Genomic DNA, 27,699 nt, shown 5'->3' with positions numbered 1-27,699 from the left:
AATGATCCAAAATATGACTGTGTTATTGTTTTATTTTTTTAAAGATTTTTATTTATTTACTTGACAGAGAGTGAGAGAACACAAGCAGGGGGAGCAGCAGGAGAGGGAGAAGCAGGCTCCCTGCTGAGCAGGGATCCAGGACCCAAGGATCATGACCTGAGATGAAGGTAGATGCTTAATGATTGAGCCACCCAGGCACCCCTGTGTTATTATTTTAAAATTGAGTTATAAATTACATGTAGTAATATAGACAGTGAAATGAACAGATGTTAATTCTTTTTTTAAAAAATTCAATTGCAACTTATTTTTTAAATTTTTTTTAAATTTTTATTTATTTTTTTAAAAGGATTTTTATTTATTTATTTGACAGAGAGAGAGAGAGAGCACAAACAGGGTGAGCAGGAGAGGAAGAAGCAGGCTTCCCGCTGAGCAGGGAGCCTGATGTGGGGCTCAATCCCAGGACCCTGGGATCAGGACCTGAGCCAAAGGCAGACGCTTAACCAACTGAGCCACCCAGGCACACCTAAATTTTTATTATTTTTTTAAGTAACCTATACACCAAACGTGAGCTTGAACTCATGACCCTGAGATCAAGAGTTGCATGCTGTACCGACTGAGCCAGTCAGCCACCCCCAAATATTAAGTCTTACAGTTTGATAAGCATATATACCCTTGTTACCCATATCCTATGAAGATATAGAACTAAAAAAATAAATAAGATATAAAATATTTCCATTACCTCAGAGAGTTCATTTATGGCCTTCACAGTCAATCCTTCCCCCTCCCCCAAGCTAGTGTCTTTTACCATAGTTTCGATTGTTTCAGAATTTCACATAAATGGAATCATACTCTTTTGTGTTTAGTTTCCTTAACTCAGCATAATGATTTTGAGTTTCATTCATATAGTTCATTTCTTTGTATAGCTAAGTAATATTCCAATACTATGAATATACCACAATCTATCAGTCTATCCATTCATCTATTAATGGATATTTGGTTTATTTCCAGTTTTAGGTTATTTTGAATTAAGCTGCGATGAATATTCTTGTGCAAGTCTTTACGTACATACGCGTTCATTTCCCCTGGGTAATCATACAGAAATGGAATTACTGATTTAGGGTTCAACTTTATAATAAATTGCCCAACAGTTTTCTACAGTGGTTGTGTCATTTTATACTCCCACTGGCAATGAATGAGCAATCTAGTTGCCAAAAATGCTTGTTAGCATATGATGTTATCAGTCTTTTTAATTTTGGCCATTCTGTTAGGTATGTAATAGTATTGTAACTGAACTAACACAAGTTCCCTCTTTGGTAAGTCACAGATAGGAACTACACCAGGCGGAGTTGTTGCACAAAGTAAACTTATTTGCAGCAAATAAGGAGATCACAGGGAATAACTTCCAAAGCCGTGAGTCCCCAAACAAGGGTGAATGGGGTTCCTTTTATTTAGGGTTAGGATGAATATTTAGGAGGGAGCCTGATCATCGCACGTAGAGGCAGGCGTAAGGTCACACATGCACCTAAAGGGAACATGCCTGTACATACATTATATATTAAGTAAATGAGGCTTGTGTTCCCCCCTCCTTGGGTGGAGATTTTATATAATATTATATAATAATAGAGTATTATAATGAGGGAAAGGTAACTGTCGGTCATTCCACAGGTCACTCCGTGGTCCATCTGTGCAGGTGTGAGCCAGGGTTTGAGCTCAAACTGCTCTGGGTGGTACTCAGGGGAACTCTGCCCAGTCAATTGTTATTGCTTGAAGGGTAGTTTCAGTTTCCATCACCGGGTGGATGCTATGCTGCTCCTCAGGTCTTTTGCCTCAGTTGAGTTAAGCTGGAAAGAAGAGCTTAAGGAAAAATGTGGGACAAAGGTCGGTGGGTATGAGTAGGTGAGCAGTAAAGGTCAAGTCTTGGGGTCTGGCTGATGACAGTGTTTCAATATGATTTTAATTGGCATTTCCCAGATGTTGAGCATCTTTTTACATAATTATTGGCCATTCTTTGTCTTTGTGAAGTTATCTGTTGATAATGTATCCACTTTTAAAATGATTTTTAAAAATTATTGAGTTGTGTTGTCGATAACCGACCTCTATGCTTTGGAGCCAAAATATAACACAAAGACAGAGTTTGGAATAGAGGAACAATAGCTTTATTGCTTGGTCGGGCAAAGGAAGCTGCAGCAGGCTATGGCCTTCAAAACTGCAAGCCCCCCTAGAAAAAAGGGCTGAAGGCTTCATAGGGAAAAAGAGGATCTAGCCAGTTTCAACAAGAACTGTGTATGTGCTGCCAGCCTATGTAGTAGTTTTCAGGGTGGTACTGGGTTCCTGAAACAAAAGGCTAAGAACAGAAGAGGGGAGATTTGCAGAAGGGAGGAGGGAGGTTTGTGGAAGAGAGGAAAAATGATACTCAACTCAGTTTAAAATCAAGTTTCAGGAAAGCATTAGTGCAGCCATTTGATTTTTGCTCAACTTTATGCTTTAAGTTTTTTTATTTTAATTTTTTTAAAGATTTATTTATTTGAGAGAGAGACAGAGCATGAGAGAGGGTGGCGGGGCAGAGGGAGAGGGAGAGAACCTCAAGCATATGCCCTGCTGAGCACTGAGACCATGAGATTAGGCCCTGAGCAGAAACCAAGAGTGGGTCACTTCACCAACTGAGCCACCCAGGCACCCATTATGCACTTTTTAAAAAAGTTATTTATTTATTTAAATAATCTCTATACCCAACATGGGGCTTGAACTCACCACCGGAAATCAAGTCACATGCTCCAACAACTGAGCCAGCCAGGTGCCCCTCAACTTTATGATTTTAAGCAGTTTCAGTAGGGGTTCTTTAAATATTCTGACTAGAAGTCCTTTTCAGATATATGTATAAAGATCCCCCCCCCCGTTTGTGATTTGCTTATTTATTTTTTTAATATTGTCTGTTGATAAGTTTTTTATTTTGATAAAATGTATCAATTTTTTAAAATTGCATAGTTCTCCATGACTTATAGACCTTCTGCATGTCTCTAGAATTTACTGTGCGCTGTGTGCTTGAACTGTCTAGAATACGAAGAGTTAAGTGTTTTTTTCTTCGCTCTATCTAAATGGCATGTTGTTGTTCTTAAATTGTTACAAAGCCATAGTCCAGAAGAGTGGTTTAAAATGTAACTGAGTATATTCATTGTCCTTGAAATTGTTAAAAATAAGATTACTGGACTTCACTCCTACAGAATGATTTTGTTTCATAGGTTCTGTGCTACAGGCAAGTTTGTGAATCATTTATCTAGAAATCCTTAATGCTTGGCCAAACTTAGAGCTACTCCACCTACCATCATCTCAGTCCGAAGGTAGCATAGTGTTAATAGAAATGACGTGTTGCAGGGGCGCCTGGGTGGCTCAGATGGTTAAGCGTCTGCCTTCGGCTCAGGTCATGATCCTGGGGTCCTGGGATCAAGCCCCACATCGAGCCCCACATTGGGCTCCTGGCTCGGCGGGGAGCCTGCTTCTCCCTCTCCCTCTGCCTCTCTCCCTGCTCATGCTCTCTCTCTCTCAAATGAATAATCTTAAAAAAAAAAAAAAGAAAGAAATGACCTGTTGCATTTTAATTGTTGGGTGCTGTTACCACCAGTGCCTTTTACTGTCCTTTGAAATAGTTAATTAGAAGGCACTGGGCAGAAAAGCACTGGAAAAACTTCAGGTTCTGTTGCAATAAGGCATAACTGAATAAAATATTTCACAACACGAATCAATTGCATGATCTGTGTGCTTTCCAACTGTAAGCTCTTGCTTTTCTTCTGCAAGAGAAAATTGCAACAAGTCTTCACAGAAGTTTTTTTGTTTCTTTGTTTCTTCTTCATTTTTAATTGGTTCTCCTAATGATTTTGCTAATGGACCCTAACTTGACATGCAATTAAACATGAAACTTCTCATTGGGTATTTTCAACAGTGCCAGGGGGAATCAGCTGCCAGTTTACTGCAATGTGGAAAACTGCATGAGATTCTGGGATTGGAATCAAAATGCTAATTTAAAAGGTCGAGTGAAGCTGAGGCTCACGTTTTTGCGTGCCTGCGCTCTCTTCAGGCAGAACAAAGACCCAGGCAGAAGAGGCAGAGGCTGAGACTCATCCCAAATCTCTTTTCCTGAGATAATTTTGGAATCATGCCTGAAATGCCGGAGGACATGGAACAGGTAAGAGCTAGCTATTCAAGAAATGAAGCATTCTGGAGTTAGTTTCTTTAAAAAGCATCCTAGTGAATATCTTGTAAAAACCACAAGGGTGTGTTAAAAAAAGAAAAAGAAAAAAGAAGCGGGTGTCATTCATTTCTTTAAAACATGTAACTTTGGGACATGGAAGAATATACCAACTTAAATTACTGACCCCAGAAACCAGGTTCTGAATCTCAGCTAAGTCTCATTAATTGACAAAAATAAAACGCAAAACAGAACAGCAGTTTCATTTATCAGACTAAATGCAATGATGTGTAGGTGAAGGTTCTATATAAGTAAGGTTTTTATCTATAGTTATGTGCTCCAGCCTTTCTTTGTCTTACCATGAACTGAATCTGCTAACATAACTTTAGCTCCAGGCTGCTCCCTTAGAATTTATAGACTTAGCCACCACAGGAACTTGGATATTGTCTGTACAACGACGGCATTTTTGTTCGCAGAGAAACTTTCATCTTTAAAGAGAATGAATAAAAAATATACATGAACATATACCTCTAGAACTGTACTCAGGTTTTACCTGGGAGGTATCAAACCAAATTTTCAAAGGTAGGCAAGAAAACTCTTGTTCCTAACTCTGGACAAGGCTGCTCGGAGATTGAAAAAACAGTAATTGCATATGCATGTCCTTAAATCTTCGCACTGTACACTTAATTTTTTTTTTCTTACCAGAACGATCAGATTGCATCACACGTTGCTTCTAGAAATTAACAACAACAAAAATCCCAGTTTTTCAAGAGAAGGATTAGGAGGATCTTGAATTTGCCTCTCCTCCCCACCCACCCACACTCACCTTTTCTTTGTTTGCAGATTACGAATGTTTAATGCTGGGGCAGTCCTCTCAAGGACTCTCTGAATAATGCTAAACTGATTAAGAGTAACACTTTGGGTACAAATGAAAATAGGACAGTGAGGGGCTTCAGGATCTCTTCCCCCACCGTTCCAAAGAAAGATTGTTTACTCGAATAAAGAAATGAGTTCTTGTTGGGGGGTTGGGTAGAAAGGAAATTCACAGGGCTCAGACAAAGAAGAACTTTTTCAAAAGGCTCCTTAGTCTTTACTTCTGAAATAAACCAAAAGGGATTATAAAAATAAGGCCTTTTAAGAAAAATCCAAGCAGCGGTCATGTCTGTGGGCGACTTTTAAGCCTTGTATCCGGCGTGTCTAGTAAGAACACTCGGGACTGTTGGGTGCAATGCTGGCGAAGCCTACACGGTCCACGGCGAGCGGCTTTCTTCCTGAGTAAATTTCACAGGCGTCCCGACTGACGGGGATTTGCAGTTTTGAGCTGGGAGGGAAACCAGTTGCTTGCGAGGTCTTTCTCAGCACTCAGGGCTGTTGTTTGATTCACTACTTTTAAGAAGCCATGCAAGTGGTGGAGTGTCGTATTACTCTCTCCGCTTGGTTTCTTACTTAATTTGCTGTGGTTGAGGAGGCCAAGCTCGCGGAGCCCGACGGGGCAGCTCCTGATGGGACTGCTTCTCAAACGGGGTTGGATGGGGTGTGGATTCCTGTTCATTCCGCTAAAATGTAAAGTCCCTGGCTCTACTACCCATAGATTCTCGTTCTGTATTTATGGGTACAGTCCGAGAATCAGTGTTTTGAAGATGCACCAGGATAATTACTCCCCCTAGCGCCCCCCCCCCTTTTATTTTTAACTAGTTAAAAATAGTTTGACTTATTTGGAGAATTTCACACGTACCACTTTTTAGCATCCCAGAAAGACAAATGGGTTGTTGAGGTGTTAATGACTCAGATGCCAACACTTGTATTTTTATTCTTTGTCTTTCTAAATCTCTGGGGGGGGGAAAAAAAACCAACACTCCGAATGCTGCAGAGATAGATGTCCACTCTCCTCCCTCCTCCTCGTCTTCCCCAAACCCACCCCCTGGCTTTAAAATGTTTTCTCCTACTTTACGTATTACATGCCCAGTTGATTCTTACGCACTGCACAGTCTGGTGACCTGAAACTTTAGGCGATCCAATTCAATCCTTCCCTAGTCTAGAACAAAGACAAAGAGAGAAAAAAGTACATAAAATAAACAACTCCTCCCCAAACAAAACTTGTATTCTCTGCGTAAGGCCAAGGCCTTTGTTTTGTGTATCCCTTTAAGAGTTGGCGAGTGGGCTGGGAGCGTACTGAACGCGCCCGCCCCCTTTCTGGGGGCTACGGCTGAGCGTGGCCAATCAACGGGCGAGGCCTTGGCGGCGGAAGCCGGAAGCGGACAGCGGGGGCCGGCCCGGACCTAGGGAGGCGGGCCGAGGGCGACGGAGCTGCGGCCCGTGGCGATCCTGGGCTGGAGGAAGTGGCGGTCGCTGCGGCGGCGGCGCGGAGACGGCGGGCATGGTGGGGCGGGAGAATGAGCTTTCCATCCACTTTGTTCCCGGGAGCTGTCGGCTGGTGGAGGTGAGGGAGTCGGCCCGGGGGTCTCGTAGAGGCAACCGGGAATGCAGAGGGGGACGAGCTAGGTCGCGGGGGCTCGAGTGATTTACTCTGCGCCTCCTGCAGGAATCCGAGCCCCCGGCTCTGAGTCGCCCCAGCACCTCCTTTCCAGCCCTGGGAGGAGAGGGCGGCGCCACCGAGTTTGTTTACTTTTGTGCACACCCGTCAGTGTTTGCTCTTCCAGTCCTGCGGCAGGAAACGAGTAGGTCTGGTTTTATTCTGGTGTTTTCTGTCTCCCTTCCCAGGAACGAAGAGGGGCTTTTCAGAGCTCTTTCGGTTTTGTTTTATCTCTCTGAATTTCTTTTTCATTCTTTGTTCGGATCCCTCGATTTTACCAGTTCTTATTTGAGAAAGAAGGGGAAAGTTTTTTTTTTTTTTTTTTAAAAGCAGATTTGGAGATGACAACTTATTGAACTCTTAGTGCAAGGCACTATGTTATCCACTTTACATGCATTATTTACATGCATTATTTAATCGTCATAACTATAAGATACTGTTTTTGCTCCATTTTACAGATGAGAAAATTGAGGTTTACAGGATGAGTCCTTCGCCCAAGTTCATTCAGTAAGCTTGGAGCCGAGATTCAGATACCAATCTCTTTCACTTTCTTAGGCTTTGAACCACTATTGAGGTTACATAAAGGAAGATTGTTACTGTGGGAGAGCTATCCCAGGCATCCCTCTCCTCCATTCTTTCTTGTATTTCATTCCAGGCTTCCCAGCAATCCACAGAATATATCTAGCAATGGGGAAAAGAAAAATGTTAATGCCTAGACGGGTATGTCTTATGGAAATAAGAGAAGATATGGGGGATGGCTGTTTTTGATATTGCAGAATTTTTATGCTTCCAAGAGATAGTGTATTTAGTATTTCTAATCACCTTGGGGTTTGGGGGGGTAAAGTTAGGCTAGATGGACTATTTAAACTTCTGTATTGTTCCTATGTGCTCCCAAAAGTACTGAATGCATAATGTTACATGTTGTTTACATATATATGCATATGTGTGTGTAAAGCTTAATCTTTTTTCACAGTAGGAGTTCAGTAAACTAATGAAAAGATTTCCTTCACTAAAAACGATAACCCTGTATCTTTTTTTTTTTAATTTTAAAATAATTTCTACACCCAACATGGGGCTCAAACTCATAGCCCTGAGATCAAGGGTTGCTTGCTGTACAGACTGAACCGGCCAGGGGTCCCCACCTAAATCTTGACACATATTTGCTGCTCTCTCAGAATGTGTAGAATTAAAATTCACTTGTGAAGATGAGGAATGCCTAACAGCTTACATTGGAGAAGGCGACTGTAGTGGTACCTGTTAAGACTGTCTTGTAGGGTAGAAATAGAGTGACAGTGTCACGTAGGTAGTCACGGGATCTTGAGTTTCTTAGAGTCCAGTAATGTCTACTCAGAGATCTGCCTCCAAGGGAATGTTGTTTGAGGATCAATTAAAGAAATGAATAGGAAACTGCCAAATTTAAGAGGTTTTAAAAATAGCAAAGTATTGTGTTTACCATTAAAATTTAAGAAGATCTCTATTTAGATGTTAGTGATGTCTCATTCTTTTTCTAGGACATTCTGAGTAGAAGTTAATGCAAGTGTGCTAAAGTAGAAATCACTGTCCCAGAGTAGTGTTTGACTATTTTGAAAGAGCCATTTATCCCATTACCTATAGTTTAGTGTCATTTGATTAGGTAGCATAATAAAAGTGGTACCTCTACATTTATTTATATGTATTTAATTTTTCAAGAATTCTTTTGGTGTATATAAATCTGGTCACTTGTAGTTCCGTACTTCTAAGAGTTTATATAGTTAGAGGCAAATACGTTCAGAGTATCTTAAAGTGATACTTGATACTATACATATAATAAAAATTAAGAAAGTAGACTTTTCAGGGCGCCTGGGTGGCTCAGTTGGTTAAGCGACTGCCTTCGGCTCAGGTCATGATCCCAGAGTCCTGGGATCGAGTCCCACATCGGGCTCCCTGCTCAGTGGGGAGTCTGCTTCTCCCTCTCCCTCTACTCTTCCCCCTGCTGGTGCTCTCTCACTCTCTCTGTCAAAAAATAAAGTCTTAAAAAAAAAGAAAGAAAAGACTTTTCAGGCAGACAGTATTTTCAACTCTTTATTGTGGTTTGGGTTAACTACAGCTTCGGGTGCCTGGGTGGCTCAGCTGGTTAAGCGACTGCCTTCGGCTCAGGTCATGATCCCGGAGTCCTGGAATCGAGTCCCGCATTGGGCTCCCGGCTCAGCGGGCAGCCTGCTTCTCCCTCTGACCCTATCCCCTCTCATCATGCTGTTTCTCTCTCTCTCTCTCTCAAATAAATAAATAAATAAAATCTTAAAAAAAAAAAAAACTACAGCTTCTTCATTCTGAGTTCCTTGAAGTGCATGGATATTCCTGAGTTTTGCAGGACTAAAATATTTTATGGAGTAACAGTCCAAAGTAATTTTTTAGAGGAATATTTTTCCTTTTAAAAATAAAAAAATCAAAACAATGTGCTTTTTAAAAGCTTCAGGTGGATTTGTTTATATATAGAAAGTCAAAAATAGATATTTTTGTTTGGCATCTTTTAATTTCAGAGTGAGGTATATTTTATTTGCTAACCACCAATAAACTTGCAGTCCAAATGACAAAAGTCTTGGCTCTTATAGTGGTGACAGAAGGTGCTCATTCAGTCTCTAGAGAGAACTCAGTGAAAAGAGGAAAAATTAAGTAAATGAAGTTCCTTTCACTTTTTTTCAGTCCCCTCTGTGTTAAGGATAATATGAAAAATGTTAGAATTGTAGAACTGTAAAGTTGGAAGAGCCTTAGTCATCTTGTCCACATACCTCATTTTACTAATGAGGAATTTGATCAATAGAGATTTCAGTAACTTCTCAATACCACATTTTGTGGCAGAATAGTTAAAATTTAATCATGAAATCAAATAGAAGGTCAAAGGATTAAGACAAAACTCAATATGTATTTGGCTGGACCACAGATGCTAGAAACAAGTTCTGGGCCCAACCTTTTCCATTTCCTGTAGGTAAAGCCTTTAACATCTCTGGGCTTCAGATTCCTCGGTTTGGAAACAGTATTTGCCCTGCATGTCTAACAAGGCTATTCTTTTTTTTTTTTTTAAAGATTTTATTTATTTGACAGAGAGAGAGAGATAGCGAGAGCAGGAACACAAGCATGGGGAGTGGGAGAGGGAGAAGCAGGCTTCCCGCTGAGCAGGCAGGGAGCCCTATGTGGGACTCGATCCCAGGACCCTGGGATCATGACCTGAGCTGAAGGCAGACGCTTAACGACTGAGCCACCCAGGCACCCTAACAAGGCTATTCTTAATGATCAGAAGGTATGAATAAGGCTTACATAACACTCGATAGTTTTCTAATATAAGATTGTGCAGTATCATTTCCGTTTTAGGAAATGCTTGCACTTCAGATCTCTGCTCATTTAATAAAGAAAATTCTTAAGCATTGACATCTGACCACTGGGTACCATGGACTGTTTCCTCTTCTAGGGATCTTAAAAATTACTCCAGGCTATAAGGACATAAGGTTGTATTTTTTCCATGCAACCTCGTCCTTTTTTTTAAAGTTAAGTGGATTAAATTCCCTAAGACCCTTGCTGTCCTTGTAATTTAATACTGTATTTCATCAAGTCTAAGATGTACTTGATTATAAGATCACCTGAGCTCTGATTTTAAGATGCACTAAAAAGCAAAAGACAATGCCAGACTATTACACAGTAATAAGATGCATCTCTATTTAATTCATTTAACAGGGATGTTAAAATGAGGAAAAAGTGTGCTTCACAGAATCAGTGAAGTACTCAGAGATCTGAATCCACTGTTCAGTAACCTTTGTGGAATACATATACTTGTTCTTTCACTTTTCTTTTTTCCTTTTTTTTTTTTTTTTTAAGATTTTATTTATTTATTTGACAGAGAGAGATAGTGAGAGCAGGAACACAAGCAGGGGGAGCGGGAGAGGGAGAAGCAGGCTTTTTGCGGAGCAGGGAGCCCGATGCGGGACTCGATCCCAGGACCCTGGGATGATGACCTGAGCCGAAGGCAGATGCTTAACGACTGAGCCACCCAGGCGCCCCTCTTTTTTCCTTTTTTAATGGGAGAAGAGGGAAGGAAAGATGTTGCTTCTAGAATGGTAGATGACAATTTTTTGGCTTCTTTGAATAAGATAAATTTTTCTTTAGGAAAACCTTGGATTTTTCCTGGAGTTCAAGATTATACTTCTCAAAGGGCATTTCCCAAATCATCATCTTCAGCACATTCCTGGAAACTTGTTAGAAATGCAAATTATCAGGACTTATCCCAGATGTACTGAATCTGAAAGTCACTCTTCTTATAAATAGTGAAGCCTAAGAACCACCAACTAAGAACTGTTATATATTCCTTTGCTTCTTGGGCGCCTGGATGGCTCAGTTGGTTAAGCAACTGCCTTCGGCTCAGGTCATGATCCTGGAGTCCCTGGATTGAGTCCCGCATCGGGCTCCCTGCTCGGCGGGGAGCCTGCTTCTCCCTCTCCCACTCCCCCCTGCTTGTGTTCCCTCTCTCGCTGTGTCTTTCTCTGTCAAATAAATAAATAAGATCTTTAAAAAAAAAAAAAGCTGCTATTCCTTTGCTTCTTTAATGTAATAAAAAGAAACTCAGAAGAAACCAAATCATAGCTCTTTTATAATAATTTTCCTAGGGATCTTAATGGTATTTATCCTGTATAAATTGTTTTCTGATTGTGTCTACTAGGCTTGGCATGTTTTATCTTCTTTACAAATTAGTCTTTGTAGAGCGGTTTTCTTGCCAAAATTCAAAGAAAATATTTTGCTGGCTGAAATCCTTGTTTTCATAGATCAGTTGGCTTAGAGCCAAGTTTTACAACAGAGAGCCTAGACGATTTTTACTTAAACTTTTAAAATGTTTGGAATTGGTTGAACTAAGGAAAAAATATCTTTAAGAGTTAACCATTATATGGTTTTTTTAAGCTTTTATTTGAGAGAAAGTGTGAGAGAGCATGTGTGCAATCGGGGAGGGAGAGGGACAATCTGACCCCATGGGGAACCCAACCTGGGGCTTGATTGCACCACCCTGAGATCATGACCTGATCAGAAACCAAGAGTTGGATGCCTAACCGACTGAGCCACCCAGATGCCCCCTTTTATACTGTTTCTATCAGCCCTTTCATTTCAGATTTTTACTATGGTAAGAATACCTAACTTGGGGGGCTTTTTTTTTTTAAGATTTATTAATTTCAGAGAAAGAGTATGAGCGTGCATGTGCATGCAAGCTGGAAGGGCAGAGGGAGCAGGAGAGAGAATATCAAGCGGACTCCCTGCTGAGTGTGGAGCCCAGTGTGTGGAACCCAACACTGGGCTCAGTCTCACGACTCTGAGATCAGGACCTGAGCTGAAACCAAGAGCTGGAGGTCTAACTGACTGTGCCACCCAGGTGCCCTGTGGTGGCCTTCTTTAAAAAAAAAAAAATTGCATACTGTTAAATTATTCCGTTGAACTAATGACTAACAAAGAAAGATCTTAGTTATTGTATGCTTGTTGAAAGCTTTTTATTTTTTTTAAGATTTTATTTATTTGAGAGAGAGGGAGCAAGAGAGAGCATGAGCTGGGGAAGAGGCAGAGGGAGAGGGAGAAGCAGACTCCCCTCTGAGCCGGGAGTCTGATGTGGGACTCAATCCCAGGACCCTGGGATTGTGACCTGAGCTGAAGGCAGATGCTTAACGAACTGAGCCACCCAGACGTCCTGCTTGTTTAAAGTTTTTTTTTTTTAAAGGTTTTATTTATTTATTTGAGAGAGAGAATGAGAAAGAGAGAGCACATGAGAGGGGGGAGGGTCAGAAGGAGAAGCAGACTCCCTGCTGAGCAGGAAGCCCGATGCGGGACTCGATCCTGAGACTCCAGGATCATGACCTGAGCCGAAGGCAGTCGCTTAACCAACTGAGCCACCCAGGTGCCCTTGTTTAAAATTTTTGACAGCTCAGAATAGGTGACAACAGCACTTGAAATAAAAAGACCCCAAATTGAAAAAATGTAATAAAAATTTTTTTTAAAGATTTTATTTATTTTTTTGACAGAGACACAGCGAGAGAGGGAACACAAGCAGGGAGAGTGGGAGAGGGAGAACAGGCTTCCCGAGGAGTGGGGAGCCCGATGCGGGGCTCAATCCCACGACCCTGGGATCATGACCTGAGCCAAAGGCAGACGCTTAAGGACTGAGCCACCAGGCGCCCCTAATAAATTTTTTTTTTTTTTTTAAAGATTTTTTTTATTTATTTATTTGACAGAGAGAGACACAGCGAGAGAGGGGACACAAGCAGGGGGAGTGGGAGAGGGAGAAGCAGGCTCCCTGCAGAGCAGGGAGCCCGATGCGGGACTCGATCCCAGGACCCTGGGATCATGACCTGAGCTGAAGGCAGTCGCTTAACCAACTGAGCCACCCAGGCGCCCTAAATTTTTTTTTTTTAAGTAGGCTCCACACCCAACTTGGGCTTGATCATGACTGAGATCAAGAGTCGCAGGCTGTACCGACTCAGCCAGCCAAGTGGCCTTAATAAAACTTTTTTTTTTTTTTAAGATTTTATTTATTTATTCATGAGAGACAGAGAGAGAGACAGAGGCAGAGGGAGAAGCAGGACTCGATGCGGGACTCGATCCCAGGACCCTGGGATCATGACCTGAGTCGAAGGCAGACGCTTAACCGACTGAGCCACCCAGGCGTCCCGTAATAAAACTTTTTATTGGTGGTTTTTAAAATAGTAAATGTTGATTTTATTCAAGAGTTTGGGAAATTTGGTGTTACCCATCTTGGGAAGAAGGGAAGTTTTTAAACTGCTTTAGAAAGAACTTTGTTTTCCTAAATAGTAGTTCCTTTTAATTTCACTGTGTAAGGAATTTTTTCTTTTTCATATAAGAACACAGATTAGTTTAAAATATTTTAGTTTCTTTTTTCTTTTTTTCCCTTATCTTCTGTGTAGGGTACCCCCCCACCATGTTAGTTTTAACTGGTCTGTTAAGGTAAATTTAGAGTTAACTCAGGAACATTTACCAGTCAACCTGGAATATTATTACTATAAGGACCACATTTATTTTTCCTCCACATAAATTCCTGTGAAATGAGAATTCTGTAACTCAGACTTACCAGAATATGATATATCAATGAGAGTTGAAAGAAAACTTGGGATTACAAACTGAAGACCAAAATTGTCAATTTGTGAAATTATTGGTGGATTACAGCCAGATGGTTAATTGGGGCACAAAAAATTAGTAAGCTTCGGGGCGCCTGGGTGGCTCAGTCGTTAAGCGTCTGCCTTCAGCTCAGGTCGTGATCCCAGGGTCCTGGGATTGAGCCCCACATCGGGCTTCCTCCTCGGCGGGAAGCCTGCTTCTCCCTCTCCCATTCTCCCTGCTTGTGTTCCCTCTCTCTCTCTGTCAAATAAATAAAATCTTTAAAAAAAAAATTAGTAAGCTTCAAATTAATTGTGCATGTTTATAAACTGGGGAATGTAATTAAAATTGCTCTTTATTCATTTGGAGATCACTGATCATTAAAATAAGATTTTCTATTATTAACAGGGAATCAAGGCACCTGGCTAGCTCAGTCAGTGGAGCATGTGACTCTTGATCTCGGGGTTGTAAATTCGAGCTCCATGTTAGGTGTAGAGTTTACTTAAAATTAAATATTTATTTAAAAAAATAGGAAATCTAAATCTATTTGACTAGGTATATCCTTATAGTATCATCTTAGGTTCTTAGGTTCTTCTTAATGGATAGGATTAATAAAAAACTTTTCTTTTTTTTAATTTTTTTAAGATTTTATTTTTATTTATTTGAAAGAGAGCACAAGCAGGGAGAGCAGCAGGCAGAGGGAGAGGGAGAAGCAGACTCCCTGCTGAGCAAGGAACCCGATGTGGGGCTCGATCCCAGGACCCTGGGATCATGACCTGAGCCGAAGGCAGTTGCTTAACCATCTGAGCCACCCAGGCACCCCAATAAAATCTTTTCTTAACTGATACAATTATTGGTGCAGCTTGATCTTTGTTCTAACTTAAGAATTGTCTAATAGATATGGGACATGAAGCAAACTACTTAGACTCGAAGTACTTAGTAAACAATGATGGTGACTAATTTTGTAGAGAGAATATTTTCAAAATAAGTAATCCTTTTTTCTCCCACTTTACCTTTTAGGAGGAAGTTAACGTCCCCAGTAGGCGGGTTCTGATTACTGGTGCCACTGGGCTTCTTGGCAGAGCTGTGTATAAAGAATTTAAGCAGAATAATTGGCATGCCTTTGGCTGTGGTTTTAGAAGAGCAAGACCAAAATTTGAACAGGTTAATCTTTTGGATTCTGAAGCGGTTCATCACATCATTCATGATTTTCAGGTATGGTTGTCTGTTTATTTTAACACATATATAAACTATATTAAGAATTGTCTATAAACTGTATTAAGAATTGTCTGGATGATTTAGAAAATGTTCTTGCTCTCAAGGGAGTTACTGTACTTAAGCTCTAACCTATTAAAAGCAGCAAGAGTACACAGTTGACCCTTGAACAGTGCAGGGTTTAGTGCAACCCCTGCACATTTGAACGTCTATGTATAACTTTTTACTTCCCCAGAACTTAACTGCTGATAGCCTACTATTGACTGGAAGCCTTAGCAATAACATACATAGTTGATAAACACATATTTTGTGTACGTGTTATATACTGTATTCTTTTTTGTTTTTTTTAAAGATTTTATTTATTTATTTGACAGAGAGAGACACAGTGAGAGAGGGAACACAAGCAGGGGGAGTGGGAGAGGGAGAAGCAGGCTTCCCGCTGAGCAGGGAGCCCGATGCGGGGCTCGATCCCAGGACCCTGGGATCATGACCTACGCCGAAGGCAGATGCTTAACGACTGAGCCACCCAGCTGCTCCTATATACTGTATTCTTTTTTTTTTTTTATTCTTATGTTAATCCCCATACATTACATCATTAGTTTTAGATATAGTGTTCCATGGTTCATTGTTTGTGCATAACACCCAGTGCTCCACGCAGAATGTGCCCTCCTCAATACCCATTACCAGGCTAACCCATCCTCCCACCCTCCTCCCCTCTAGAACCCTCAGTTTGTTTTTCAGAGTCCATCATCTCTCATGGTTCGTCTACCCCTCCGATTTCCCCTGCTTCATTCTTCACCTCCTGCTACCTTCTTCTTTTTTTTTCTTAACATATATTGCATTATTTGTTTCAGAGGTACAGATCTGAGATACAACAGTCTTGCACAATTCACAGCGCTTACCAGAGCACATACCCTCCCCAGTGTCTATCACCCAGTCACCCCATCCCTCCCACCCCACCCCCCACTCCAGCAACCCTCAGTTTTTTTCCTGCGATTAAGAATTCCTCATATCAGTGAGGTCATATGATACATGTCTTTCTCTTTTTGACTTTATATATTGTATTCTTACAATAAAGTAAGCTAGGGAGAAGAAAATGTTACTGTAAAAATACATTTACAGTACTGCATTTATTTTTTTTAAATCAGCATATAAGTAGACTCTTGTAATTCAAACTCATGTTCTACAATCAACTTTATAGTGCACTTTTTTTTTTCCTGTAAGCATGGGAAAGTATATGCAGTCCTTAAAAAGATTGGGTTGAAATATAGGTTGACAAAACTTGGAAATTTTATAAAAAGCTTTTGTTTGTGAGGTTCTCTTGTTAAGTACAACTTTATATGCAAATGCCTTTTTAATATTATCTGTAAACCTTACAACACTGCAAAGTAGATATTATCGTTTCCATTTTAGAGATGACAAACGCTCAGGTTAAATAACTTGTTGACCATTGGTGCAGAAAAGTTACTGAAAAATTTAGGTTCTGTTCTACCTCTGATCAAATTGAGAGTTAAAGTTCTTTTCAATAATGTCCAAGGGACACCTGCATCAGAATCACTTGGGGAACTTGTTCTTTAGGTCTCACTCCCAGAGATTTTAATTCAGTAAGTCTATGTGGGGCCCAGGACGTTTTAAGATGCACTCCAGATGAGGCACATTCAAGTTTTAAAACAACTCTAAGATTATGCTTCTTCAGTAGTTGTTAAGGAAGGAGATAGTTTGGTATGTTTGTACATTAGCCCTGCCTGTCAGTGGTTTTACCAAATCTTCACCTTGGTTCATCTTCTCTGGGAAGTAGATGCCCCTTCTTTACAAAGGATCCTGAGCATTCCTGTCTTTAATTTAATTTTTTTTTTTTTAAGTAAGCTTTAGGCCCAACATGAGGCTTGAACTCACTACCCCAAGATCAAGAATCGCATGCTCTACTGACTGAGCCAGCCAGGTTCCTCCTTTCCTCCATCTTGATGTCTGTCACATAATACTGAAACAGTCTCTTTACATGTTCTTCTTTTCCAGTAGATGATGAAATCCTTGCTCCTAGCACAGTGCTTAGTGTACAGGCGACATACTAAATGCTCAACTGGGAATATAGTTTTTATGGATAGTTGACATTCTTTAAATGATTGGTCTAAGAGATTTGAATTTATGAATTTAATTTGAAACTGGTATTCTTTTAACATACATTAATTAAGTATTTAGGTCATATTAATTACATAAATGTTAGCTCTTTTCTCCCATCTAAATTAGAGAATAAAGCTTATTTTGATTGAGAAATAATACTTGTTGACACTGAGTTTGTCTGGTTTTGCCTAGGGATTACTAAATTGCTCTTTCCTTTTCAGGGCCTACATTTATTTTAAGGAAGTTTGAAACTTGAAAAAGGGAAGCATGACAAAACTATTACAGCGATTCTAAAAAAAATTACGATTCTTTAGTTGAAGGAATGTCAATTTAACAAACCTTTTTTATGAATTGAGTTACTGTTGGAAGGCTGTAGCTCCCCTATTTTACTCCTTTTGCGTTAAAAATACATCAATGTTTAACTTCCAGCCCCATGTCATAGTACATTGTGCAGCAGAGAGAAGGCCAGATGTTGTTGAAAATCAGCCAGATGCTGCTTCTCAACTTAATGTGGATGCTTCTCGGAATTTAGCAAAGGAAGCAGGTAATGATGACTTTATAAAATCTTTGTAAAATATTAAATAATTGCTGAGTTTATAAAGATTAAAGTTTTCTAGATCACTTATAAGAGATTTGTTTATATATGATGAATAAGCTATTATAAATGCCAGTACAGAGTGATGTTCTGTAATAATTTAATAGATTCTTTTCTTTCTTTTATGTCTGTCTTTTTTAGCTTTAATTGGAGCATTTCTAATCTACATTAGCTCAGATTATGTATTTGATGGAACAAATCCACCTTATAGAGAGGAAGACGTACCAAGTCCCCTAAATCTGTATGGCAAAACAAAATTAGAAGGAGAAAAGGCTGTCCTAGAGAACAATTTAGGTAAGACACAATTTCTTTAGCCCCTGATAGTTTTGATTGTTTTGATATATATATATGGAGATGATGTATGATATATAAATGATATATATATATATGGAGATGTATAGATCTAGGTATATATATGATACGCTACATATGAAAACTATATATAAAATTTTGAAGCAATTAGTCAAGGAGCATAAATCATTGGAGAAAAATTAGAGAATATAGTTAATAAAAAAGAAAAATAAGAATTTTATTTTATTTTTTTATTTTTAGATTTTATTTATTTGACAGAGAGAGACACAGAGACAGAGGGAACACAAGCAGGGGGAGTGGGGGAGGGAAAAACAGGCTTCCCACGGAGCAGGGAGCCTGATGTGGGGCTCGATCCTAGGACCCTGGGATCATGACCTGAGCCAAAGGCAGACGCTTAACGACTGAGCCACCCAGGCGCCCTGAAAAATAAGAATTTTAGAAATCAAGGGCACCTGGGTGGCTCAGTCGTTAAGCGTCTGCCTTTGGCTCAGGTCATGATCCCAGCGTCCTGGGATCGAGCCCCGCATGGGGTTCCCTGCTCCGTGGGAAGCCTGCTTCTCCCTCTCTCCCTCTCCCTGCTTGTGTTCCCTCTCTCGCTGTCTCTCTCTCTCTCAAATAAATAAAATCTTTAAAAAAAAAAAAGAATTTTAGAAATCATTAAGAATTTATGAATCCTTCCAGACTTTTTCCAGTATCAGTATATACATGCATGTCATTATATAAGGGTACCTGGCTGGCTCAGTCAGTAGACCACGTAACTCTTGATGATCTTGGGGTCGTGAGTTCAATCCTCATATTGGGTGTAGAACTTACATTTAAAAAAAAAAAATGTTACTGTATAAAGGAAAAAAATCTTATAGTATAAATATTTGTAATATACTTTGGAAAAACAGGTCCGTATCATTTCTTCTAGATTGAGGTATTTGTTATTTTTTGTATGGTTTTTGAATTTTTTTTTTTTTTTTAAGATGAGAGAGGGAGAGGTTGTGGGGGAGGGGCAGATGGAATAAGAGAGAGAATCTCAAGCAGGCCTCATAACCATTGTGGAGCCCAACGCGGGGCTTGATCTCACAACTCTGAGATCATGACCTGAGCCGAAATCAAGAGTCAGACAACCGGCTGAGCCACTTAGGTGCCCCGGTTTTTAAATTTCTATTTGTATGGCTCTTCTTTTCCCTGTGTTTGTGTATACATACACATAAGTATATGTGCTAATATAAAATGTATACCCTTATTGAAAAAAATTAAAAAGAAATCAAAATTGTAAAGGGTGGAAGTTCTTTTATAATGCTGCCTCCGAGAAGCACCAGATATGGTTAGGTAGGAAAGCACTTTTTTTGAATTTGTAAAAATGGTGGATTTCGTTTTATAACCTGGTACCCCCCCATATTTGTATTTCAGTGCATATTGAGTCATCTCTGGGTTATCTTTTTCCTATCAGTGGCTGCATAGTATTTGATTTAATGATTCCTTGCACTGCCTTACACTATACAGTCTTTAAGAAGCATCCTCTAGTATAGACACCATACTTACAGGCATTTAGATTCCAGGTGTTTTTTGTTTTTTGGTGGGTTTTTTTGGTATTATAGATTATTCTGCAGGAATCATCCTTGAATACCTATCTATACATGTTTTTCCAATATGTTAATTAAAAAGTTGTTAATTTTCAGTTAAAGTGTTAATTATCCAAAGTCTGTTGTAACTGTTCAGTAGGGACCAACATAAAATCTGAAAATTCATAATTCCTTAATCAATGGTTTCTTGAATTATGTGGTGAAACACTCACCTAACTTTATTCACCACTTGTTAATGTGTCATGTGCTGTGTGTGTGTTTTTTTTCACCGAACTTGTTGAGAATTAGTTGAAATTCACCCCAAAATATTTCACCATGTTGTTTAAAAAAAAAAAAGATAAAGATTTATTTATTTATTTATTTATTTTGGGGTGGGGGGAGTAACAAAGGGAGAGAATCTTAAGCATACTTGCACTGAGCAGAGCCCTATGCGGGGCTTGATCACACAGTCTGAGATCATGACTGAACCGAAACCAAGGGTCAGAGACTCAGCAGACTGAGCCACCCAGGTGCCCCTATGCAATTTATCTTCTAACAAGAATGTTCTCTACATAATTACAGTGTAGTTATCACACTCAGGAAATTTTTTTCTTATGTTACGTTAATCATCATACATTACATCATTAGTTTTTGGTGTAGTGTTCCATGGTTCATTGTTTGCATATAATACCCAGTGCTCCATGCAGAACGTGCCCTCTTTAATACCCATCACCAGGCTAACCCATCCCCCCACCCCCTCCTCTCTAGAACCCTCTGTTTCTCAGAGTCCATAGTCTCTCATGGTTTGTCTCCCCCTTCAATTCCTGCCCCCTTCATTTTTCCCTTCCTGCTATCTTCTTTTTTTTTTTTTTAACATGTAATGTATTGTTTCAGAGGTACAGGTCTGTGATTCAACAGTCTTACACAATTCACAGTGCTCACCATAGCACATACCTTCCCCAGTGTCTATCACCCAGCCACCCCATCCTCCCACCCCCCACCACTCCAGCAACCCTCAGTTTGTTTCCTGAGATTAAGAATTCCTCATATCAGTGCACACTCAGGAAATTTAACATTAATGTGATGTTACACTATATAATCTATGTAGGAATTTTCCCACTTGTCTCAATAATGTCCTTCACTGCATCTTACTTTTTAATCTAGGATTCAATCAAGGATCTCTCATTGCATTTAGTTGTCATGATCAGTTTAATTTCTTCATTATTATGGTTGTTGAAAATAATATATAAAAATACCCCAAATGACAAGAGACCTTTAAAAATATTCAGTATGATAGTTGTTAAATTGGCATTATTATAGGTGAACTATGTCATTTTGGTATACTGCAAGTTTTCTACAACAGTATTTTTTTTTTTTAAGATTTTATTTATTTGAGAGGGAGAGCGCGCGCACACATGAGCACAGGCATGGGGAGCAGCAGAAGGAGAGGGAGAAGCAGGTTCCCTGCTAAGCAGGGACCCTGACATGGTGTGGTTCAATCCCAGCATGCTGGGATCATGACCTGAGCCTCAGGCAGATGCTTAACCGACTGAGCCACCCAGGCGCCCCACTATGACAGTATTATTTAAATCCACATACTTTCATTTCATATCAAGACTTCAGAACCAGTCAGCTTTAAAAAATTACCCGTTTTTATTAATTCCTAGGAGCTGCTGTTTTGAGAATTCCTGTTCTGTATGGAGAAGTTGAAAAGCTTGAAGAAAGTGCTGTGACTGTGATGTTTGATAAAGTGCAGTTCAGTAACAAGTCAGCTAACATGGACCACTGGCAGCAGAGGTTCCCCACACATGTCAAAGATGTAGCCACTGTGTGTCGCCAGTTAGCAGAGAAGAGAATGCTGGTGAGAATCTTTGGAAGGAAGAGTTCCTAACTTCCCCCCACAAGTGAAAGTCAAAGTGTTTTTGCTTTCTTTATTGTTATATGTAATAACATATATCTTTATAATAATATAAATAAATAAATACAGGGTTTAAAGCTTTTTTAAAACTACAAGGTGACCAAACAAAAGTAGTTTGCAGATAGTAGGCTATATTTATGAATAGCAAAAATATTATGCTCTTGTGTTTGAATTTTTTTCTCACATACTGTGGACGCTGTCTGTCATTCTTCTATTGCAAGATGACTAAAATCTTGTATTTTTTCTTTGGATGACAGAATAACGTCTTTAAGAAATTATTCTGTTTAAGATTTATGTAGTGCCAACGAAGACTCTCCATAGGAATTTTTAATTTCAGCCGTTTTAAGAGTGATTTGTAATTTTTTTTTTTTAGATATTGAAATAGGAGTTAATATCAGACATTTGAAAAGGTTGCGACTAACTAGAATATTAATAGAAAGATGAGAGACTGATTTATTTTAGAATGTTAACAATAGGTTGTCCATAGTTTTTAACACATAAAAATTTATGTTTTAAATATGTACTATGGAACTATTTAAGGATGTCATGCCTGATTAGCTCATACTGCAAAATGGTTCTATTACATTTTGGTTTTATTAGTATAATTAAAAATACTCATTAAATTGGCCTGTGTTTCCGTAAAAATCTGTACTCGTTCTTAGGATACCCACTAAAAACTTGGAGCCACTTATATTTTTATTAAAAAAAAATAATTCTTAAGCCTCAATTCTAGAAATTGCTTCTTAGGTTTAGCTGGGTATATTTATAGGAATTTGATTTTAGATATCTCTTGGGGAGCATTCCAGAAGGGAGGAATGCATTTTAATTCCTGGACTTTTAAATTAGCTTTTTTTTGTTTATTACTCCACTCAACTCAAAAAGTTAAAACTATTTTGAATTTTTATGTCTTTATTAGGATCCATCAATTAAGGGAACCTTTCACTGGTCTGGCAATGAACAGATGACTAAGTATGAAATGGCATGTGCAATTGCAGATGCCTTCAACCTTCCAAGCAGTCACTTAAGACCTGTAAGTACATGGTGTTTAAAACCTCACTTGTTGAAAGCCCAGATCTGTCACTATAGTATGTATTACTGATAAAACTTTCTTGTTGCTTTGAAAATATTGGATAACTTCATTTTTTGGTACTAATTAAAGTGAACTTTGTATGTTGGTGGTTTATATTGTTACTTATCTCTAAATTATCATTTATAAGGAAGCCCATGAGTATTGGTGAAGTTTATAGGAAAAGTACTGTCTTGATAATTTATTTGTGTATTTTTCCAGTGATCAAATCAGATTTTCAGTGAACGGCAAAGTGAAATAGAGATTATAAAACTGCAACATAGGCTTTTCATTTATTTTTAAATTTTTTGCTTTTATTTTTCTTTAAAGATAACTGACAGTCCTGTCTTAGGAGCACAACGTCCAAGAAATGCTCAGCTTGACTGCACCAAATTAGAGACCTTGGGCATTGGCCAGAGAACACCATTTCGAATTGGAATCAAAGAATCACTCTGGCCTTTCCTCATTGACAAGAGATGGAGACAAACGGTCTTTCATTAGTGTATGTGCAGTTTGGTTTTTTTTTTTATTGAAAAGTATAGTATGTGGCACTTTTTAAAGAAAAAAGGAAATAGTTTTGTATGAGTGCTCTTTAATTGTGACTCATGATCTTTCAGGTAAATGATGCTCTTGCACTAGTGAAATTGTCTAAAGAAACTAAGGGCAATAATGCCTCATTTGAAGTAATGATTTTTCTTTTTATCATTTTGTTCTGGCTTAACTTTGTTTGAGTATAGTGAATTATGATTCTTAAATATTTACGAGCCAGGATGAGACAGATCTACTGTAGACTTTTTCTTGGATGAAATGCATTATTCATTCCTATAACCTCTACATTTTCAGGACTTTTTGCAACTGTTGACTTTTTTATGTTTTAAAGTGAGTTAAGTAGTATGAAAATCATTGGTGTTCATTATTTGCATTGCTTGAGCTCTGATCAAAATGTTTGAAGAAAGAAACTTTATTTTTGCAACTTATGTGCAGTTTTTAAGCTTGAGATATTTCAACATGTTATGTATATTGGAACTCCTGTAGCTTGATGCCTCCTGCTTTTGTAGCAGTGTATGGTGAGCACTTGACAGAGAGAGTATGTGTGTATGTGTACATGTGTTTTTTTAATATGTGTAAAACTGTCCTTTTCACTCCATGTCACTAAGTGATATTTCATATCTGTGGTTATACTAATAATGATGGGCCTTATAAGTCTTTTGGCCATTCAAAAATAATAATAAATATGTACTGCTGGCATGGTAATGCTTAGTTTTCTTTTATTTACTTTTTAAATGTAAGGACCAAACATCTAAACTGACTGGTATTTTGTTGCTTTAATTTTTAAAAATTATATTCTTATGTAACATCTGATGCCTATATATAGTTAATATCTATCGAGATATAAATAATAAAAATGAACCCTGGTGAACTCCACTTGAGACTTAGAATGTTATAGATACTGTATCTACCCGTGCCAACTGAGTGTTTTTAAACTAAAAATAACTATGTAATCTTGCTACATATTTACATTGAATGTTCCTTCTGAAGAATGCAGAGTATTTGAATGTATTATCTATTCAGAGTAACATTGAGGTGACCTTAGCCTCAAGGATATTTTTGATCCTTAATAAGGAATCAGCATGGTGGAATGAAGTGTATGACTTGGCTTCTATTCAGGGGTCAGTGTGAACCCTGGTTTTAGATTTTCTGATACCACTTCTGGGGTATCCTTTCCCTAGGTAATGATTTTATCCTCCATTGGACAAAAAGTATTTGTTTCTTTCTTTCTTTTTTTTTTTTTTTTAAGATTTTATTTATTTGCGAGAGAGAGAATGAGAGACAGAGAGCATGAGAGGGAGGAGGGTCAGAAGGAGAAGCAGACTCCCTGCTGAGCAGGGAGCCTGATGTGGGACTCGATCCCTGGACTCCAGGATCACGACCTGAGCCAAAGGCAGTCGCTTAACCAACTGAGCCACCCAGGCGCCCCAAAAAGTATTTGTTTCTTAAGTTCCTAATTTACTTACAGTTTTAGGTTTAGAGAGAATCTCTAAATTTCGATGATTTGTTTAAAGCACCAATTCCCAAACCATGTTATATTTTATAATTAGGGAAATTTTAGTGGTACCTTGACCCCTAACCTGGACTCAGTGAAATAGAACTTCTGGAATTGAGACCTGCTAATCTAGTTTTAAATTTTCCCTGGATGCTTCCAAAGTAGCCAGCCTGGCATTTCCATTTGGCAACCACTGGATTAAAGCTTTTTCTTTTTTTTTTAAGTTACTTCATTGCACATAGTACAAAATTGAAGTTTCAGAGTAAAAAACCTTTCTCATTCTTCTCTAGCTACTGGTTTTCCATCTGTGGAAGAAACAATGTAGATCAGATCCTAGTATGTTTCTGCAGGCACTCTGTATAGTAAGAATACACTCATTACATATGTGGGTGGACATACATGTATGTCACCATCCCTTCTTTATACAAATAGTATAATATACATTTTTCTGTACTTTTAAAAAATTTAATATACCTTAGAATTTATTCTATATTAGTTATAATGAATGTCTCTCTCTCTCTATATATATTTTTTTGCTATTCACTTTGAAATTTCTATCTTTTTTTTTTTAAGATTTTATTTTTAAGTAATCTCTACATCCAACATGGGGCTTGAACTCACAACCCCGAGATCAAGAGTTGCATGCTCCACCAACTGAGCCAGCTGGGAGCCCCTGAAATTTCAGTCTTAACAGAAAAGTTGTCATAATAGCACAAGAATGTCTGTATTCCCCCTTCCATATTTCCCAGTTATCAACATTTAGCTACATTTATCCTATCATTTTCTCTTTCTCTTTATATACACACACAAAATATGGTTTTTTTTCGTGAGCTATTTAAGAGTAGGTTGCAGACCTGATTCCTAATCACTCACCTACTATATAAGCCTCAGTGTGTAATTTCTAAAAATCAGGATGCTCTTCCACATGACCCCATAATAACCATCAGAATCAAGAAATTAACATTCATACAATCTCCAATCCATAAACCCCGTTCACATAAGTTGTGCCAGTAACGTCCTTTATTAAGTCTATCCAGTCCAGGATTACTCATGGCATTTCTTACCATTTTACTTCAGCTTCAACCTGCAGCAGTTACTCAGTGTTGTTTTCTCGTTCGTGATCTTGACTTTACTGACCTCTCTCTTTAAAAGAAACATTCACATTGACACTTAACAATGCCAGTATTGCTCCATTCTTTTTTGTGTAGCTCCATTCTCTGTCGGTGAGAAATCTAGCTTATTCTTAAGATTTTCTTTATTTTTATTTACTTGAGACAGAGAGAATGAGAGAGAGCGAGCACATGAGAGGGGAGAGGGTCAGAGGCAGAAGCAGACTCCCCGCCAAGCAGGGAGCCCGATGCGGGACTCGATCCCGGGACTCCAGGATCATGACCTGAGCCGAAGGCAGTCGCCCAACCAACTGAGCCACCCAGGCGCCCGAAATCTAGCTTATTCTTAATATGCTTACTAATTGGCTCAAGTCATCTGTAAGAACCATTCTGATCAGAGTTTTCCTGCTACCCTCATCACAGACCTCCATGAACCAGTTGAGCATCCCTGACCCCTGCGCCATGGCCCTGATGACAGTGACCGTGTCAGTCACTGTACCTAGTAGAGGCCACCAGCCCATGCGGTGTACTGCACCAACAGCCACAGAAGCTACCACATACCTACTTGCAGAGCACCAAAGAGAAGACACTAGGTATTCTTTCATGCAGTATATATTCCATTGTATCAGTGAACGAACCCCAATTTATTTATTAGTTTCTTAATGATATACTTCAGGTTGTGTGGAATTTTAGAGCATGCTTTTAATGAGCCCAATGTATAAAACATTCAAGTTTGCGAGACTTTCTCTTCTACTGTATATCCACAGATTATACCTATAATCTCACAGGTCCTGGATGTATCAGTCTGTGGTGTAAGAATGAATTTAGGAAAAAATCATTACCAAAATGGGAAAGGGCTTGATCTGTAGACCTGAATGTATGAAGTATAGAATGTATATTAAATATTTCTCCGACTATTTTTGTTATATGTTTAAACCGCTGTCTTATGTAGTTAAAGGTATTTGCTTATTTGGGGTTTTAATACAAAGTAGTAATCATTTCAGCCACTTTCAGAAGGAAATAGGAAATATTCAACTGTCCAATAAAACCTTTGGGAGAAATTACTGTTGGAGTCTAAATTCTATCTCTTTGCAAGCCAAATCCTATCATTAGTAAATAAGGCAGCAGATTTTAATTCAACTGTGTAGATTAATCCAGAGAGAATTTTCTGATTTGAGGGCAGTATTACGTATAGCGATTAAGAAACCGTCAAATCTGGATTCGGATGTGGTTCCACCACTTGCTTCTGGCAAGTTATTTTTCCTTTGAGTTTCAGTTTCTTTGTAGGGTTAAGTGGGAGTAATACTATTTCACAGGTCTATTGTGGAAATGCATAGAGCAGAGATGATTAGCAAAAAGTAGCAGTGGACTTACCAAGTGCCTTGGGGAAGGGCTTGGGGAGGTGTGTGGAGGAGCCTGTGCTTAAACCTTCTATGGCTAGCTGCACTTTCTGACATAAGACAATGGGAGTTTTCCTCCATAAGCAGGATTACAAATGGGTTTTTTTCTTCGTGATTTTTTTTTATATTTTCTGACTTTGCTACAGTGAGCATACGTTTAATATTTTGGAAATAAATTTCAAAAGATTTTTATTTATTAGAGAGTGCAAGTGGGGAGGAACAGAGGAGGAGGGGTAAGTGGGGAGGGACGGAGGGAGAGGGGCAAGTGGGGAGGAACAGAGGGAGAGGGGTAAGTTGACTGCACTGAGTCCCACAACCCTGAGATCATGACCCCAGCTGAAATCAAGATTCAGACGCTTAACTGACTGAGCCACCACCCAGGAGCCCTTAAAAGATTTTAAAGAGGGGATACCTGTCTGCCTTCGGTTCAGGTCATGATCCCAGGGTCCTGGGGTTGAGTTCTGCATTGGGCTCCTTGCTCAGCGGGGAGCCTGCTTCTCCCTCTCCCTACTTGTGCTCTCTCTCTCTCTGGCA

The 27,699-nt window shown here is 39.1% G+C and overlaps 1 protein-coding gene and 1 long non-coding RNA gene across 4 annotated transcripts; one reads left to right on the top strand and one right to left on the bottom strand.

Annotated features, from left to right (window-relative positions):
- Positions 1 to 453: 453 nt before the first annotated feature.
- LOC123862113 (uncharacterized) lies at positions 454 to 6,314 on the bottom strand. Its single transcript, XR_010413227.1, has 3 exons — positions 5,010 to 6,314; positions 4,543 to 4,671; positions 454 to 1,854 (listed from the first exon to the last, which is right to left on the bottom strand). It is a non-coding gene; the product is annotated as an uncharacterized LOC123862113 (long non-coding RNA).
- Positions 3,878 to 26,684, top strand: MAT2B (methionine adenosyltransferase 2 non-catalytic beta subunit). 3 transcript variants are annotated; one of them, XM_045901728.3, is made up of 8 exons: positions 6,465 to 6,623; positions 14,853 to 15,047; positions 17,598 to 17,712; positions 17,905 to 18,057; positions 21,296 to 21,489; positions 22,463 to 22,576; positions 22,943 to 23,114; positions 26,189 to 26,684. In XM_045901728.3, the coding sequence occupies exons 1-7, from the start codon at positions 6,561 to 6,563 to the stop codon at positions 23,111 to 23,113; spliced, it is 1,005 nt and encodes a 334-aa protein (XP_045757684.1). In that variant the 5' UTR covers positions 6,465 to 6,560; the 3' UTR covers position 23,114; positions 26,189 to 26,684. The 3 variants fall into 3 exon arrangements, with proteins under 3 accessions (XP_045757699.1, XP_045757684.1, XP_045757681.1); XM_045901743.3 differs by lacking the exons at positions 6,465 to 6,623; positions 26,189 to 26,684 and adding an exon at positions 3,878 to 4,180 and having other exon boundaries at positions 22,943 to 24,037; XM_045901725.3 differs by lacking the exon at positions 26,189 to 26,684 and having other exon boundaries at positions 6,467 to 6,623; positions 22,943 to 24,037.
- Positions 26,685 to 27,699: the final 1,015 nt, after the last annotated feature.

The sequence above is a fragment of the Mirounga angustirostris genome, unplaced genomic scaffold (assembly GCF_029215605.1).
Source record: "Mirounga angustirostris isolate CCGP_5_RB_7025 unplaced genomic scaffold, mMirAng1.0.hap1 SCAF_7, whole genome shotgun sequence".
Taxonomy (NCBI): domain Eukaryota; kingdom Metazoa; phylum Chordata; class Mammalia; order Carnivora; family Phocidae; genus Mirounga; species Mirounga angustirostris.
The sequence above is the reverse complement of the archived record's forward strand: the minus strand, read 5'-3'. Positions and strand labels throughout refer to the sequence as shown.

Coding starts and splice junctions, on each gene's coding strand:
- MAT2B (XM_045901728.3), top strand. CDS start 6,561: ATGGTGGGGCGGGAGAATGAGCTTTCCATCCACTTTGTTCCCGGGAGC. Junction 15,048..17,597: donor ACATCATTCATGATTTTCAG/GTATGGTTGTCT, acceptor TTTAACTTCCAG/CCCCATGTCATAGTACATTG. Junction 17,713..17,904: donor GAATTTAGCAAAGGAAGCAG/GTAATGATGACT, acceptor TGTCTTTTTTAG/CTTTAATTGGAGCATTTCTA.